General features: G+C 38.8%; 1 protein-coding gene across 1 annotated transcript in view; it reads left to right on the forward strand.

Moving 5' to 3' along the window:
* LOC114105010 (guanine nucleotide-binding protein G(q) subunit alpha) overlaps positions 1 to 14,895 on the forward strand; it is a 286,367-nt gene that overhangs the window by 264,943 nt on the left and 6,529 nt on the right. Inside the window, exon 6 of the mRNA XM_027951350.2 lies at positions 10,071 to 10,224. Coding sequence (XP_027807151.1) covers positions 10,071 to 10,224 — 154 coding nt within the window. The remainder of the gene's footprint in view (positions 1 to 10,070; positions 10,225 to 14,895) is intronic.

Raw genomic sequence — 14,895 nt, forward strand, 5'->3', positions numbered from 1 at the left:
TTAAGTGTTCACCACATATAGCTGTTGGTTTCTGAATTGACAACATAGGTACATAAATGACTACACATCATCCCAGCACTGACATAAAATAGCACCTAAACTGTACACAGTCCAAAGATTGGAAGAAAATAAAATTTAACCAAAAGCGGGGGGGGAAGTATATGGACAATTCAACCATGGGAGATTTTTCTTCCTCTTACTCCAATTTAAAATTTTTCTTGCATGACCACATATGAATTGTATAATGAAAAAAAGCATTTAACTTTATTTTAAGTAGTTTTTAATGTAAACATGAATATAACTTGGGTAAAGACAATTAAAATGTATTCTTCACAATTTAGCTGGTTTTTTTTGTTTTATTTTGTTTTGTTTGTGTTGGTTTTTGCTGCTGCTGCTGCTGCTGCTAACATTCAGTTTCATGCAGAATTTCCAAAACTTGAATTCTTAGGTATGGTGTTCCATTGAGTTGATGATGTTCACTTTTAAGTTTGCACACAATTATTTACACATTCTGTTTCTCAAATTGAGTTAGTACTGACTGTAGTGTATTTAATTTTAAATTACCTTTCTGTCATTTCCTCTGTTTACTATTCTTCATAATTCCAAATGAGTAGTCTACCAATGAAGCATTTGTGTCCTCCTGACTTGTTCCTTGGAGGCCATTATTAAATGTTTATTATGTCTTGAGGTGATGCTCAAGAAAATGAAGACTCACTGGTATCTGTAGGAGTAATCTGTATTTTTCTCCTGTGGTCTGTTTTAAGTTCATATGAGTCTGGTTCTGGCTAAATGTAACAAAGAGAAACCAAGTAGACTTCAGCAGATGGGCTGCTTTGCAAGCAGGTGATCTAGGATACAGTGGGAACAGGTGCTTACTCAGCCGAGTTGGGCCTTTGGACTCCACTTAGTGCTCATCACCCATTGAGGTCTAAACTTAAAGTCTACCCATTCAGGTGGCCACATTGCAAGGCCACATCCTTCAGTCACTTGTTGTTTGCTTAAGTCTTATTTTATGAATCTTACTTATTTGAATGGGACCCATAACATGATAGGCTAGAATGCTGAGTAGGTTATTGTCCTGATTAAATTCTAATGCAAATCTATCTTAATTATGCAAGGTGTCTTTCTATTCCTATAAATAGGTGCCAGAGAAAACAAATTATGGCCATCAGTTTAGGCAAGTTTGAAATATGGAAGGCACTGCTTTTTATGAGATTCAGGCAAGAAATGACCCCACCAGCAGCAGCAACTAAGGGAAATTACCTGGCCCTCGGTATTTAGTGGAATCAGAGATGTTACAATGAAAGTGACAGCTTCTGCGATTTAAGTTCCCAGCTTGGCAGTGTGATTTTTAAAAGGTTATGGGAGCTGGGAATGGTGGCTCACACCTGTAATCCCAGCTCACACCTGGAGGCTGAAGCAGGAGGATCAAAAGTTCAAAGCTAGCCTCAGCAACTTAGGGAGACCCTAAGCAACTTAATGAGAAACTGTCTCAAAATAAAAAACAAAAAGGGCTGGGCATGTGGCTTGGTGGTTAATACCCCTGGATTCAATTCCCAGTACCAAAAAAAAAAAAAAAAAAGGGCAAGGGGAGAGTTGCTTTGCTCATGAGACATCATATTGGAGAGAAAGAGGTGGTAGTCTGTCTTGATCCATGATCAGAACTGCCCCAAGATGATGGCACAGAATAATGGGGAGTGGATGGGGCAAAAAAGGACAGGAAGGAAATTGCATGGATTGAAAAGTTGATGTCATGTATATGTTGATATCATCTATCCCAGCTCAATAAGTAAAGAGTGTTGAGAGAAAGAGAAAGAATTAAGGATAGATTTTGGGTCACTGATATGTAAGCATATTAGCACTCAGGAGAATTGCTAAGTAGAAAGATTGATTTGCTGTGAAGTATACTTTAAAAGGAAGATGTTAGTTGGTCACTTGACTGAACTAGAATACCAGAAAATATTAAAAGAAGTGCCCTCTCAATTCCAGGACAGGGTATCCACATTAGAGGGTCACACATGTCTTGTTTCCTGTCACTCCTGTACTCTCTTCACTCTCGTGAGTTTCTCCTTGATCCTTCCCTCCAATCTCTCTTTCCATGTGTCAAATGAGCTCCCTGGCTCACTTTTCTCCTATGATACACTCTGGCTTTCACCAATTCATTTTATAAGGGACATCATCGGTGACCTCATCTCTGCCTTGAAACCTTAGACCCAGAGGTGTTAGGCAAATAAGTTCTATTTCTTTGCTTCTCTAAACATCCTGTACAAGTAGAATACATGAATCATATGCAGAAACTATAACATTAAAACCTTCCGGAGCTGCCTTCAAGTATGCCAAATGTGATCTCAAATAATTGCTTGCAGTGATTTGCAAAGACTAAGAAAATTATCAAGGAAATGATATGTGTCCAGCTGAGTTTGATGTCCTTATCCTATCTATTCCTGTTTTCTGATTTGTTTAGCTGAAGTGGGACAGCTAAGAAAGCTGTCTTTAATTATTTCTCATTCCAACTGCCTTTAATTATTTCTCATTCCAATTGTACCACTTATCTATTATGTCTGTTTTCTTGGTTTTCTCTGGAGTTGAAAATTTTGAGCACTTTTAGAGATTAGGAAGATATTCCCCATTAACATGTGGAAAATCTTAGGAAGAAGCATTCTCCATGCGAGTGAAATTAGTAGAGAGCCAGGCGACTTTCCAGTTTCTTATCAATCAAGTGTGTTTGGACTTGATGGGTAGATAATGTGCAATTCCAGAGAATGGTAAGATTTCACCGACTGTACTGTTTACCCAGTGACTTGAGGTAAGCAAGTGGCCTCACCAAGAGGTTTTTAACTAGCAATTTTGCCATTAGTGATTGTGGCTACCATAAAAAAGTTACTATGTACCCAGATCATAAGTGAGGTGCTTTGGCATGCTTTGTCTCACTCTTTCCTCTCAAACCCTAGGAGATACCAGGAGACTTGAGGCTCAGAGATGCTCAGCCACTTGCCCAAGTTCACAGTCTTTGAGACAGAGCCATGTGTCAAATGAGCTCCCTGGCTCACAGCCCTAGCCCTTTACCACTGGGCCCTGCTGCAACATCAGCATCTTCTCTGCCAGATTATCTCCAGCACATTTTCAGACAACAGATTCCTATGAACTCCTGGACTTTTTCCCTCTGCCTTCCTTACCTCCTTTTCCCTCTCCACCCCCATCTCCAACAGGAGTTTGGCACAGAGTATGTTTTGAACTGTCCCTACTATTGACATCAGGATGCATAACAGTGTGATCCTGCTGAAGGTACAAAGTCAAACATGACAAACTAATTATAATAAATAATCCAGGGAGGAAAGAAATATGCAAAATACTGGGCTTGCAAATTTTTTTCTTTAAGCCTTAGAGTAATTTGTCTTTTGAGTTGTTGCATTATCTTCCTAGTAGACATATGTAAATGAAATAAATACCTGACAGAATATTTATTTTTCCTCATTAGGGATTTGATCTTTTTAAATTACAGAATGTTTGACAAACTACACATGATAATTTTGTTACAAAAATAACATCATATCCAGATCTCTCTCAATAGAAAGTATGGTCCTGGCCTTCTTTTAATGGAAAGCTTGAGAAACACAGTCACAGAATTGTGAACATAGACATTGTGAACACAGAATCACAGCCATCTAAGTACTTCTGGCATCAGTGAGTCTGTGGGTCACCTAGGCCCTGGGTGTCTCTTTAATACCACAGCATCTCTACACCCTGGAAGTCTTCCTCTCCATTTCTCTGGAGTGCATCATGCATCCATTGAGAGCTACAGACAACTAATAGATGACTATTAGCCCTCAGTGATGAGATTTGACAATCTGCATGTTGATTTCTTCAGTGTCTAGTTTTGCTTTTAAGGGCTATTACATTCTAGATCTTATGGGGAATGTAATTCACTGTGATTCATCAAAGAGATGCAGGCAGATAGGTGACTTGTATCAGGTAAAAGAAGTAAGGGTCTCAGTCTAAATTTGCTCTTTATTTTAAAAAAATGGGTGAGCTTTGTGAGAAGAGCATGTGCTTATTGGCAAGCTAATGAAGAACTGCAAAATTAGTGAAATGGATGCTAAGATCTCTAGTATAATTCTTTTGACAGAGGGAAGTACCATCTTGACAGAAAGAGGGCTAGAGAAAGCTTATGAGCAAAATTGAGCTCTCGATGGCAGCCGAGCTACAAAATACATAGTCATGAAATACCCCATTAGGCCCTTTGGCAGTTTTTTATACAGAAGTTTGGACCAGACCATAGACTGAGAAGAGCTAGGTTCTAGTTGGGGTCTTGAGCTCTGTCTACTGGATCTGGCCTTTTCTGTGATCAGAGGTTCATTTGCACCTGAGCCAAAGGGAAGGCAAATCATTGCATCTCGGCATGCCAGACTTGGTAGTCCAGCATGGCTTTCTGATACACTCTCCTGCATCCCAGCATTGAAAACATACAGGCATTGCAGGCTTAACAGGTTATTTTAGGAGCCACAGAGGCTGGGCACATTGTTTTTCATGAAACTTAGCATGTTTATGCCATGCTTGCCCCCACCATATGATACAAATAAGGAAAAAATATTGCCCATTCTCAACACAATTTTTCTTATTTAATGCACAAGTTCCAGAGATCAGAAGCCCTGGCACACTGTTCATTCAGAATTTCACAGATCCCTTCAAAGGACCTTGGATTTAAATTTTCCTATGCTTTGCTTTTGTCCAATCTTGCCTACATGACCTCAGTCTCCTCTGTCACTGCTCAAGAGAGCCCTGATAAGACCAACCATGTAGACTGGAATGACATATTGGCATGTCTATCTTCTTTGCCTATATAAGTCAGGGACTGTGCCCAGCATGCAACAAGCACTCCACAAAATGGTGGGCAAACCAGACATAGCAAAACAGGCACTGGGTGGAAGAAGATGCGAACCCCAGAGTCTCAAAAAGGACTGCTTGGGGAAGTCCATTTGACCTAGGCCTTGATAGATGAGGAGTAGGAATAGCATTGTAGGCCCAGATTAGGGAAATGCAATCTTGCTTAAATGATGATATTGACATTGGATCTCTTCATCTGGAAAGGAAAACTTGGTATAGGGGCTCAGATTAAAGGTGTACACAGGGAATCAGGCCATGGCAAGCTGTGAATACCAGGCTGAAATTTGGAGTTTTACACTGTAGGCAGTGTTAGACAATCATATTTTTGCCAGAGATTGCATTAAATAGTAGTTTTTGTAGATTTGAACACTTGAGAATTGATTTATTAAAAACTAGAGGTGTAAGAACCCTCATTTATGGCTTGATCAGGGCTTTCTGATCAGACTATTCAAGGGAGGATTTTCATGGGTCACCATGCTCTCTACAATTACATACAGGGAGCAGGGAACCTGGCTGTCCTCCCACAGCTAGGAATGGTATAAATGCTTCTTCCTGGTTTAGTGCTTGCCACTTGCTGATTCCAACCCATGGGACAAGTGCCTTGCTTCTCAGTGTGGGCTGGGTAAGTCTGACATTTCCATGGCCACATATACTTGAGGCAGATGACTTAATAGAGACCAGTCAGACCCCTGTGGTGTGTCACACGTGACTTACAGAGACCAGGCAGGACCTTCTTTGTTAGGCCCCCCATCTTTTCTGTCCCTGCTATAGTTCTCTCGCCTATGCTGAAATCACCCTTCATTGGGCTCAGGAGAAGTGATGGGTCTGGTGACAGCAGTTGGAAGCCTCCTTGTGCCCAGGTCTAGGCCAGGCCATTCTTTTAACAGGGAGCCCCCTATTTTGAATAGTAAAACCTTTGTTGGTATCCTCCCATATACTCTTGTACATTTCCCAGCTATTAAATCCCTAAGAAAACAGAGTATGAGATTAGGACCACCCCTCAGACTGCCATGTCTTCAAAATGAACAAAAAACTCCCTGTTTTTTATCATTGGACACACATGTGTCTCATACATTGCTCCTTTGTTTTTCTCTTCAAAACCTCATGGCCTGGCAAATTACTAAAGAACAAGTGCCACAGAGTCCCCTAGGACATGCCGTTCCCTCTAGATTTCAGTTTTTACTGAGCAGAGGAGATTCTGCTACACACTCTGCATATTCCACTACCTTGTGAGGCATTGTGCAAATCCATTTAGGATTTAGTCCAAGACTTTGATACAAAGCATATTGGTTTGTAAATATTCTGGGGGTTAACATAAGGAATTTTCATTACAGAATGAAAAACACATCACATAGCATGAAGAAAGAATTGTAGTTCTTGCACAAAAAGAATGAAGCCAGCATGATTAGAATTGTATTTCGGGACTCAGATACTTGCTAATGTATCAACTAGGACTGCTTATTAGGAGAATGGGGTAGAGCATCACCTTCCTCTTTGTTATCAAGGCTCAGCAAGCTTTTTATACCTTCTACCTCAGGTGGAAGGTGACTATTGTGGCAGCATCTGCCTTACCCAGGAGCCTTTTAGAAGTGCCCTGTGCTGTCAGGCACAGTAGCACACACCTATAATCCTAGTGTCATGGGAGGCCAAGGCAGGAGGATCACAAGTTCCAGGCTCTTGCTGAGCAACCTAGCAAGAACCTGAGACCCTATCTCAAATTAAATATTTTTAAAAAAAGGACTAGGGGTGTAGCTCGGTGGCAAAGCACCCCCTGGCTTCAATCCCAAGTACCAAAAAAGAAGAAAAATGCTATAAGAATCCTTGTTTTAACAAGATCCCCTGGTGACTCAGAATGATATTTAGAGAAGCTGGTCTTCAGCATCATGCCTCACAAAGACCAGTGGCCATCAGCATCACCTGGAGGGCTGATTGAAGGCTGCTTGGTGCTGACACTGCCAACAGTTGTCCCCTTTTGCTTTCTAGCTTTCTTCTGGTATGCTAAAGCCCCAGTCTACCTGGCACATGATGAACAGGGAAATATCCTGGAGTAACTTCCAAGTACATGCCTGGCTAAAGCTTTAGCAGATGGGGAACAGGCTCTGCCTCCAGAGTGGCCTTGGGCACAGCAGACTAGACACAGTACTGGGCTCAGGAGAGATTCTCCTAGCCACTGTCCCATAAGCTAGTACAAGGCCACCTTCCAACTGACATCACTGGAGACTATTAATCAGAGACTTAGAGGTACCTTCTTCTGTATTGATGCAGTCAGAACCCCTGCCCCTGCCAGGGGCCCAATTACTTACCCTGGAGGGATTCCAACAAAAGGGATAGGGAGGGCCCTTCCCTTGGGAGCTCACAACCTGCTTCTGGAGGCTCAGTATATTGATGAGTCTTTCTTTGGGGACTCACTGTAGATGTCAGGGTGTGCACATCACTCTTTAGACCAAGATTCTTCAAAGCCTGCAGTACAGCTTTCTAGAATTTCTTTAGCCATAAGAAGAAAGGAGCCAGGCATGGCAGTGCACACCTGTAATCCCAGCAACTCAGGAGGCTGAGACAGGATTGAGAGTTCAAAGCAAGCCTCAGCAATACTGAGGTGCTAAGCAACTCAGTGAGACCCTGTCTCTAAATAAAATAAAAAATAGAGCTGGGGACATGGCTCAGTGATTGAGTGCCTACTGAGTTAATCCCTGGTACCACCCCCACCACCACCAAAAAAAAGGAATGTAACTCTCCTCTCAGCAATGTTAATATCTAATTTTCTTCAGATGATTCTTCTTAATTAGTTCAATTATTAGGGGCTTTATTCTTCTTCATTATCAAAATATTCAGCCTATAAAATCTGAAGCTAAGAGGTATCATTTGTCAGATAATATCATTTCCATGGCTTAAAATTTTATCACTAGGACTGGGGTTGTGGCTCAGTGTTATAGTGCTTGCCTGACATGTGTGAAGCACAACACCACAGATAGATAGATAGATAGATAGATAGATAGATAGATAGATAGAAAGAATAAAGGTCAATTGACAAACTAAAAATATACGTATAAAAAATTTTAATCACTAATTGTAGAGAGTAAAAACATGTTTAAAGGCTATTCATGGACTGGGGTTGTAGCTCAATGGTAGAGCGCCTGCCTAGCATGTGTGAAGCATTGGGTTTAATCCTCAGCACCACATAAAAATAAATAAAGATATTGTGTCAAAAATCACATTGTATCATTTTTTTAAAAAAGACTATGCATGTCACTTATGTAAAATACAAATATATGCAGCAAGATAAGTCCTGCCCCTTGAGCCATGAATTAACCTTTCACTATATCAGCCTACTTGTTTCATCGGTATTTAATTATCTAAGCAATCACAGGCACAAAGTCAAAAGGTTGAAGAAATTGATGATGATCAACTTTACTAATTTTTGTAAGGCACTGCTTTGGAAAAGTGGGCCGTTTCATCTTGATTTGAATTGGCATGCTTTATAGGAAAAACTAACAAGACATATTCAATATCTGGAAAATTGCACATAGTGAGTGAATTCCCCCAGAGATTTCCTGGAAAGGCAGTCAGAAGGTTATGCAAAAGAGTGTATTATTGGTCCTTGTAGCCCTGCACTATGAAAGTTAAGGTGCATCCTCCAGTAGAAGGGAAAAATCTGAGCAGACAATAACAATAGCTTGAGCCCTCAGTCTTAATGGTCTTCCCTTATACAAGTTGGAAGGGGGATGTATCCAACATTTCATGTAACAAAAAATAGATGAATACAACTCAAACTAGCTTAAAACAGAAAAGATACTGATATTACTAGAAAATCCAGGTCTACATGACCTATTAGAACCAGATGAGTGGGACCAGCTTAGAAAAAACTGATCTTTCAGTTTCAATGTGGCTTCTGAGACTATGTCGTTTCTCTTCCATATTTTCCATAAAGGCAAAGTTCTTCTACAGTTCCCAGCAAAAGCCCTAGTTGACTGGCCCAGTGGAAGGGGAGCTCCTCCTGCCATAGACCTGGGTCAGAGCCCAGGCCTGAACCAGCCCATGTGGCAGGGAACTCAGTATTCTGGCTTAAACCACAGAGCTACCCTTTAGCAGCAGATGTGGGCACTATTCTAGACAGGCTTTTCCATTGCTGGGAAAGCTCAGTCATCACATGTGGAACTAAGGAAGGCAATTGGAAAGTGCATTCTTAACAGAGTGTCCAGGAGGAGGTATGTCCACACATCTTGGCTCTTAAATCCTCAGAAAGGGGAATTCCCCAAACCTATTCCCAGAGGGTGGAAATGATGGTGAGTGTGTCTGAGAGGAAGAGTGATAAGCAGATTAGGAAGAATATTAGACTCTCTGGCTTTTGGCTAATGGTCCCCTAAGAGTGATGAGTGTCTTCATTTCTACAGAACAGACTGACTAATTTCCTTGAGTATCCATTTAAGGTTTCTATTATCAATGTAAACTTGAAAGTATAACCTGAGATAAGAACACTTTCTCACAAATGTTACTGTGTGTTTCTCCACGTTGTGTATGAAAATTATAGCGTATCATAGGAAAAAGTGTTGTGCATCAATAAACAGGAAATATATGATATTAAAATTTTTCCCCACGTGTTACTTATCAAGGGAGATGTAGGTATATATTTATGTGTATGCATGTGTATGTGTGTGTGTGTATATACACACACACACACACATACACATATAATTCTAGTAGGAATAATTTAGAAATCCAGATGTGCTTTGGGCAAAGAAGTAACTTTATTTTGAATGTTTTAAATAAATCACGAGGCTTCAAGTAAATATAGTTTAGGAAATGCAAAATCAAGCCTTATATCTAGTTCTTAATTCAGATCTTAAGTATTTGGTCATGAATGAAATTTGGTGAAAATTTATGACCGAGTATCAGAATATAACATGATTATCTAGACTTTAAATTTCTCTTTCAGCCTTAAAATTTTTCACCAGACATTGTTACTTTTATTCTCCTCTGCTTGTCAGTCTTAAAGTTGGCATAATGAAAACAGCCAATGTTTGTCACAATTAATTGCGTGTAAGTCCTGATAAGTTCATCTCATGATTATAAAAATGGGATGCATTCAGAAGATGGGTTGGACATATGAAATAACACAAACTCACAGACTGAGTCATCACGTAATTCACTCCTTGTTTTTTCTGTTTGTTTGTTTGTTTGTTTTCCAGAACCGAATGGAAGAAAGCAAAGCACTCTTTAGAACAATTATCACATATCCCTGGTTCCAGAACTCCTCAGTTATTCTGTTCTTAAACAAGAAAGATCTTCTAGAGGAGAAAATTATGTATTCCCACCTAGTTGACTACTTCCCAGAATATGATGGTAAGTCCGCCCTGTTCAGGCAGCCCATAGCTGAGCATGGGTTGTGTATGCCAGCACCCATGCAAGAGTTAGCACATTGTGAGCACCTTTGCTGCAGAGCCTGGGCATTGGGATTGTTGAAGTACTAGTTATTGATTGCTCTTTCTTATAATGACACAGCACAAAACACTGTGTTCCCTAATGCTAAAAAAGTTACAGAAAAAAAGAAAACAAGTTCTCATATGTTTTAAAATAACAAGATCAGAGAAAGGAACAATTCAATAGTTTTGACCAGTTGTCTCTCAGCCATTATACTTTTCTTTTTCTCTCCTTTCATTTTTTTTTACAACCCACTTCTGCCTTTGTCTAGAGCAAGAACACAGTTTTATGATCAAGAGCCAATCTCTGAATCTACCCAAGTTCAAGTCTCAATTCTGACACTTCTTATTTATAGAACTGTAATCAAAGTCACTTGATTTTGCTGAGTCTTTGGGCCAAACTTGTGGGATTGTTTTATAGACTGTAATAGATATTATATATATGACATTTAGCATGATGCCTTACACAATGAATATTCCAGAAACATTTGTTCTGGTGGGACGTGGGACTTCATGGCCTAGTGAAGTTCCACCATCTGTAGTGATATTAGCTGCCCTTTAAGCTCTAGATGCAGCTCTTAGAATCTGTAGCACCCAGTTCAGTACTCATATGACTTTGCATTATTTACCTCATTCTTAGAAGTAGATTTTTGCCTTCCCTAACTAGACTATGAATTCTGAACAACTCACACTCACTCTGAGAAACACTTGTTAATTGATTGATCAAGTAATCCATGTCCAGCCACTCTAAACCAAATGAGTCATAGTCACTGTTTTGTAAATGCTTGAATCTGGATCAGAAGGGGCAAACTTTGGTCTGCCATCTGTTTTTATGAAGTTTTATTGAGACACACCCACCCCTATTCCCATGGCTCCTTTCACATTGCAGCTACAGAAGTGGGTAATTGTGACAGAGATCAAATGGTCTGCAAAAGCCTAAAATATTCAGTCTCAGCCCTTTACAGAGTGTTTGCCAAGCCCTGGTCCAGACAGTCATTAAGAGCATGTACTTCAAATGTCTCAGAGTTCCATCTCTGCCACTCTCTGGAAGCGTTGCTTTAGACAAGTTTATTTAACTACTCCTCCTGAGAAGAGAAGATTGAATGCAGTCATATGTAAATGTAAATCTCTTATCACAGAACCTGGCACAGAGAAGAGCCAAACCCCAAAGTACCATACAATCATATGTAACAATAGGAGAAGAGATTATTTTTAAGTTACATTATCACCGGAAGGTATACAGGATGGGCATCAGTTCAACAGTGGTTTTGTACTTTTGAAAGCTCCCTGGAAAATAATTCTTGTAAATCTGAGAATAATTGGGCTGGGGTTGTGACCCAGTTGTAAGGCGCTTGCCTGGCATGTTGAGGCACTGGGTTCAATTCTTAGCACCGCATTTAAAGAAATAAAACAAAGGTCCATCGACAACCAAGAAAAATTAAAAAAGAAAAAACAACTTGAGAATAACTTCAGCTTCATAGCTTTCTGTGAAGATCCAAACATACCAGGGATAGAGATTTAGTCATCTTTTCATCCCACATGCATTTTGGAAGAGAAATATGATGTTTAATGTTTAATGAGATGTTCAATAAAAGAATCTAAAGGTTTGTAAATTAGAAATATGTGTATTTGCAGATGTTACCAACTGTTAGAGATCGTGCTCTTTTTTGTTAGCAGTATGTTTACATCCCTTCCTTTGTGCTTTGCTATTCTTTTAAAGACAAATACTTTCTCAGTCTGAGCAGCATTTTTCTCTTCTACTCCTTTTCACTTGCCACTCTCCTGGAAGCAAGTCCTGATGCCTGAGACTGTATCCCTTGGCATTAAATACGAGATTTACCTGAATAACATGGGCATGAAGCTCAGGTGTAGACCTAAAACACATGTGCTTTCCTCACACACCAGAAGGAGAGCCTTCTTTATTTTTCCCCCAGAATTTGATGAGAATCACTGCACACATAGTGACTGCTCCACACAGTACCACACATAGTAGCCTGGCCTGGACTGGCTTGTTTTCCTGATGTGCTTGCATAAGGGACAGATAGCACTGCCCATCCACTGAACTTAAATCCCCAATTCAAGCTGCTAAGCAGTGACAGGCAGAGCCACACTATGTGGTGGTTAATTGTTCTGCAAGAGGACATTTTTCTGTGATGGATGTTTGCAGAACTGTTCATTTCTCTCTGCCACATCTTTTAATCCCTTTAATCTCCTTTGTCCACTAATCCCCAGATTCCCCATCATTGTGAGCATTTTCCTTCTCATATGTGCCCATTGTGAATGTTTTAAAATCTGAAGATATTTCCCCCTGTATACACATAATCCTCATCATAAATGTGGCCATAGAAAAAGAAGATGCTGACTCTGTTAAATCTCAAAGCAAACCAGCTGTTATTTCATGAGCCTCAAAGCCCCTGTTAGACAAGTGAAAGACTGAAAAAAATCTAGGCCCACTCTGCAGGGATGTTTTCATAATGAGCATGTTTATAGTATTATAAATTTCACACTTCCACATTTCTGCACTTCTAGGTCTTAATCATAATGAATGCCATTTCTTTATTTCCCTTAAGGATGGTAAATTACGATTTCCACATGGACTTGAATTGCAAAATTGTTCATATAGACTAGAATTTTGTTCCTGCTATAATGGCTAGAATGCTTTCTTTGTAGTTTATGTTTATTCAAATAACAAAAGTTATACTTAAAAACATAACACACTCCAGTGCACTTCAGCAAACTTGAATCTAGTTCCAGTATTCTTTAGGGTAAATAAAAAAGAAAAAAATATATAGTCCCTTCTTTCCCAAATAGGATAAGTAAAATGTGATGTAGGTCAGCTACAAGTCACAGTGTTTTTATGAAAATGACAAACTTCCCCTGCTCCAACAATCTATGAACATTTTCCTTCTAATATATGCTCATATGAATGTTTTGAAATATGAAAATTTCAAACATTATATATATTTAAATTTTTTAAGTATTTTTTAGTACTGCTCTGGAACTAGTAAGTTAACTTATACAGTACATTGAAAAGATAGAACATTAAATATTTATATATACATAAATATTTAAACTGTATGTGGGTATTATATATAAAATGTCATTTTTAATTAGGGCTCTGTGTATGTGTATGTGTGTGTGTGCACGCGCGTGCGCTGCGAATTAAACCCAAGACCTTGTTATGCATGCTAGACAAGCATTGTGCCACTAAGTTTATCCCTAGTCCTAGTTTGGGGCACCTTTTTATTTCTCTCTGCCACATCTGAAAGTTGTGATGCCAACCTTTCAGTTACTTACAGATATTTAAATTCCTGGTCCCTAAGTCAAAAACTCAGCCATTAATTTTGTTAATTGTACAAATGAGAAAAAAGTTTTCACAGTTTACTCAATAGTACTGAGCCCCAGCATATAACAAGGTTGATTTGAAAGTTTTGAAGCTGGCTATCTGAAACTTAGGATGCATTTTTTAGAAATGGTGGTCAGGCCCTCAGTAGAGTTCTCAAAGAGTTTTCTTATTCCAACCAGTAGATAACAAGACTATTTATAGAAAAAAACCAAGTGGTGAATCCTAGGAGGGTCTTTCCCAACAGTAAAGAAGAGATCATGCCTTCTTGCTGATATAGAACTAACTTGCATCACTAGAGAGAAACACAAGATATTTAGTGGCACAAAGATGGATTTAAGATATGCTCAACCCTTGAAAGGTAGTTGTGTATTGATGTTGCTATTAATTTAAAACAATAAGTTTGAAAGTAATATATTTATCAGAATTTTTAAATAAGCTTTTAAAAACTTTATTAATATAATTCACATAGAATATAATTCACCCATTCAAAGTATATAGTTAATAGCTTTTGGTATATTATGAATTTTTTAATTCTGATGTAATTTGCATAGTAATGTAATTTTTGTTGGTTTTTTCTTTTTTTAAGGAATGAACTCCAAGCAATGAATTTTCCTCTTAGAACTGCTTTCAATGTGTCCCATAGATTCCGATATGTTGTGTCTGTGTTTTCATTTATCTCTAAGAATTTTTTAATTTCCTCCTTGATGTCTTCTATAACCCATTGATCATTCAGTAACCTATTGTTCATTCTCCAAGTGATGCATGATTTTTAGTAATGTAATTTTTTAATTATAATACTAGGCAAACATTCCATGGTACCACTTGATTTCAAGGCATCAATTACATTTACAATGCTATGCAAACATCACTGGTATTCCCAAAATGTTTTCTCTATCCTAGTTAATCAATAATATTCCATTACCTCTTGATGAATGTGTGGTAATCCCTATTTTACTTTCTGTCTCTCTGAATTCAAGATACCTCTTATAAGAATAGTATTTGTTCTTTTATGGTTTATTTTACTTAGTAAAATATTTTTAAGTTCATGTATCTTATAGCTTCTGTCAGAACTGCATTCCTTTTTATGGCTGAATAATATTTCATTGTATGGATGTACCCTTTTTGGCTTAACCATTCATCAGCTGATGGATACTTGGAGTATTTCCCCCTGTTGAGTATTTAGTGGCAGTTGTGACTAATACTGCCATAACATTAATCTGTAAGAGCCTCTTCGCTCAGCTCCTTTGG

Source organism: Marmota flaviventris, chromosome 13 (assembly GCF_047511675.1).
Source record: "Marmota flaviventris isolate mMarFla1 chromosome 13, mMarFla1.hap1, whole genome shotgun sequence".
NCBI lineage: Eukaryota > Metazoa > Chordata > Mammalia > Rodentia > Sciuridae > Marmota > Marmota flaviventris.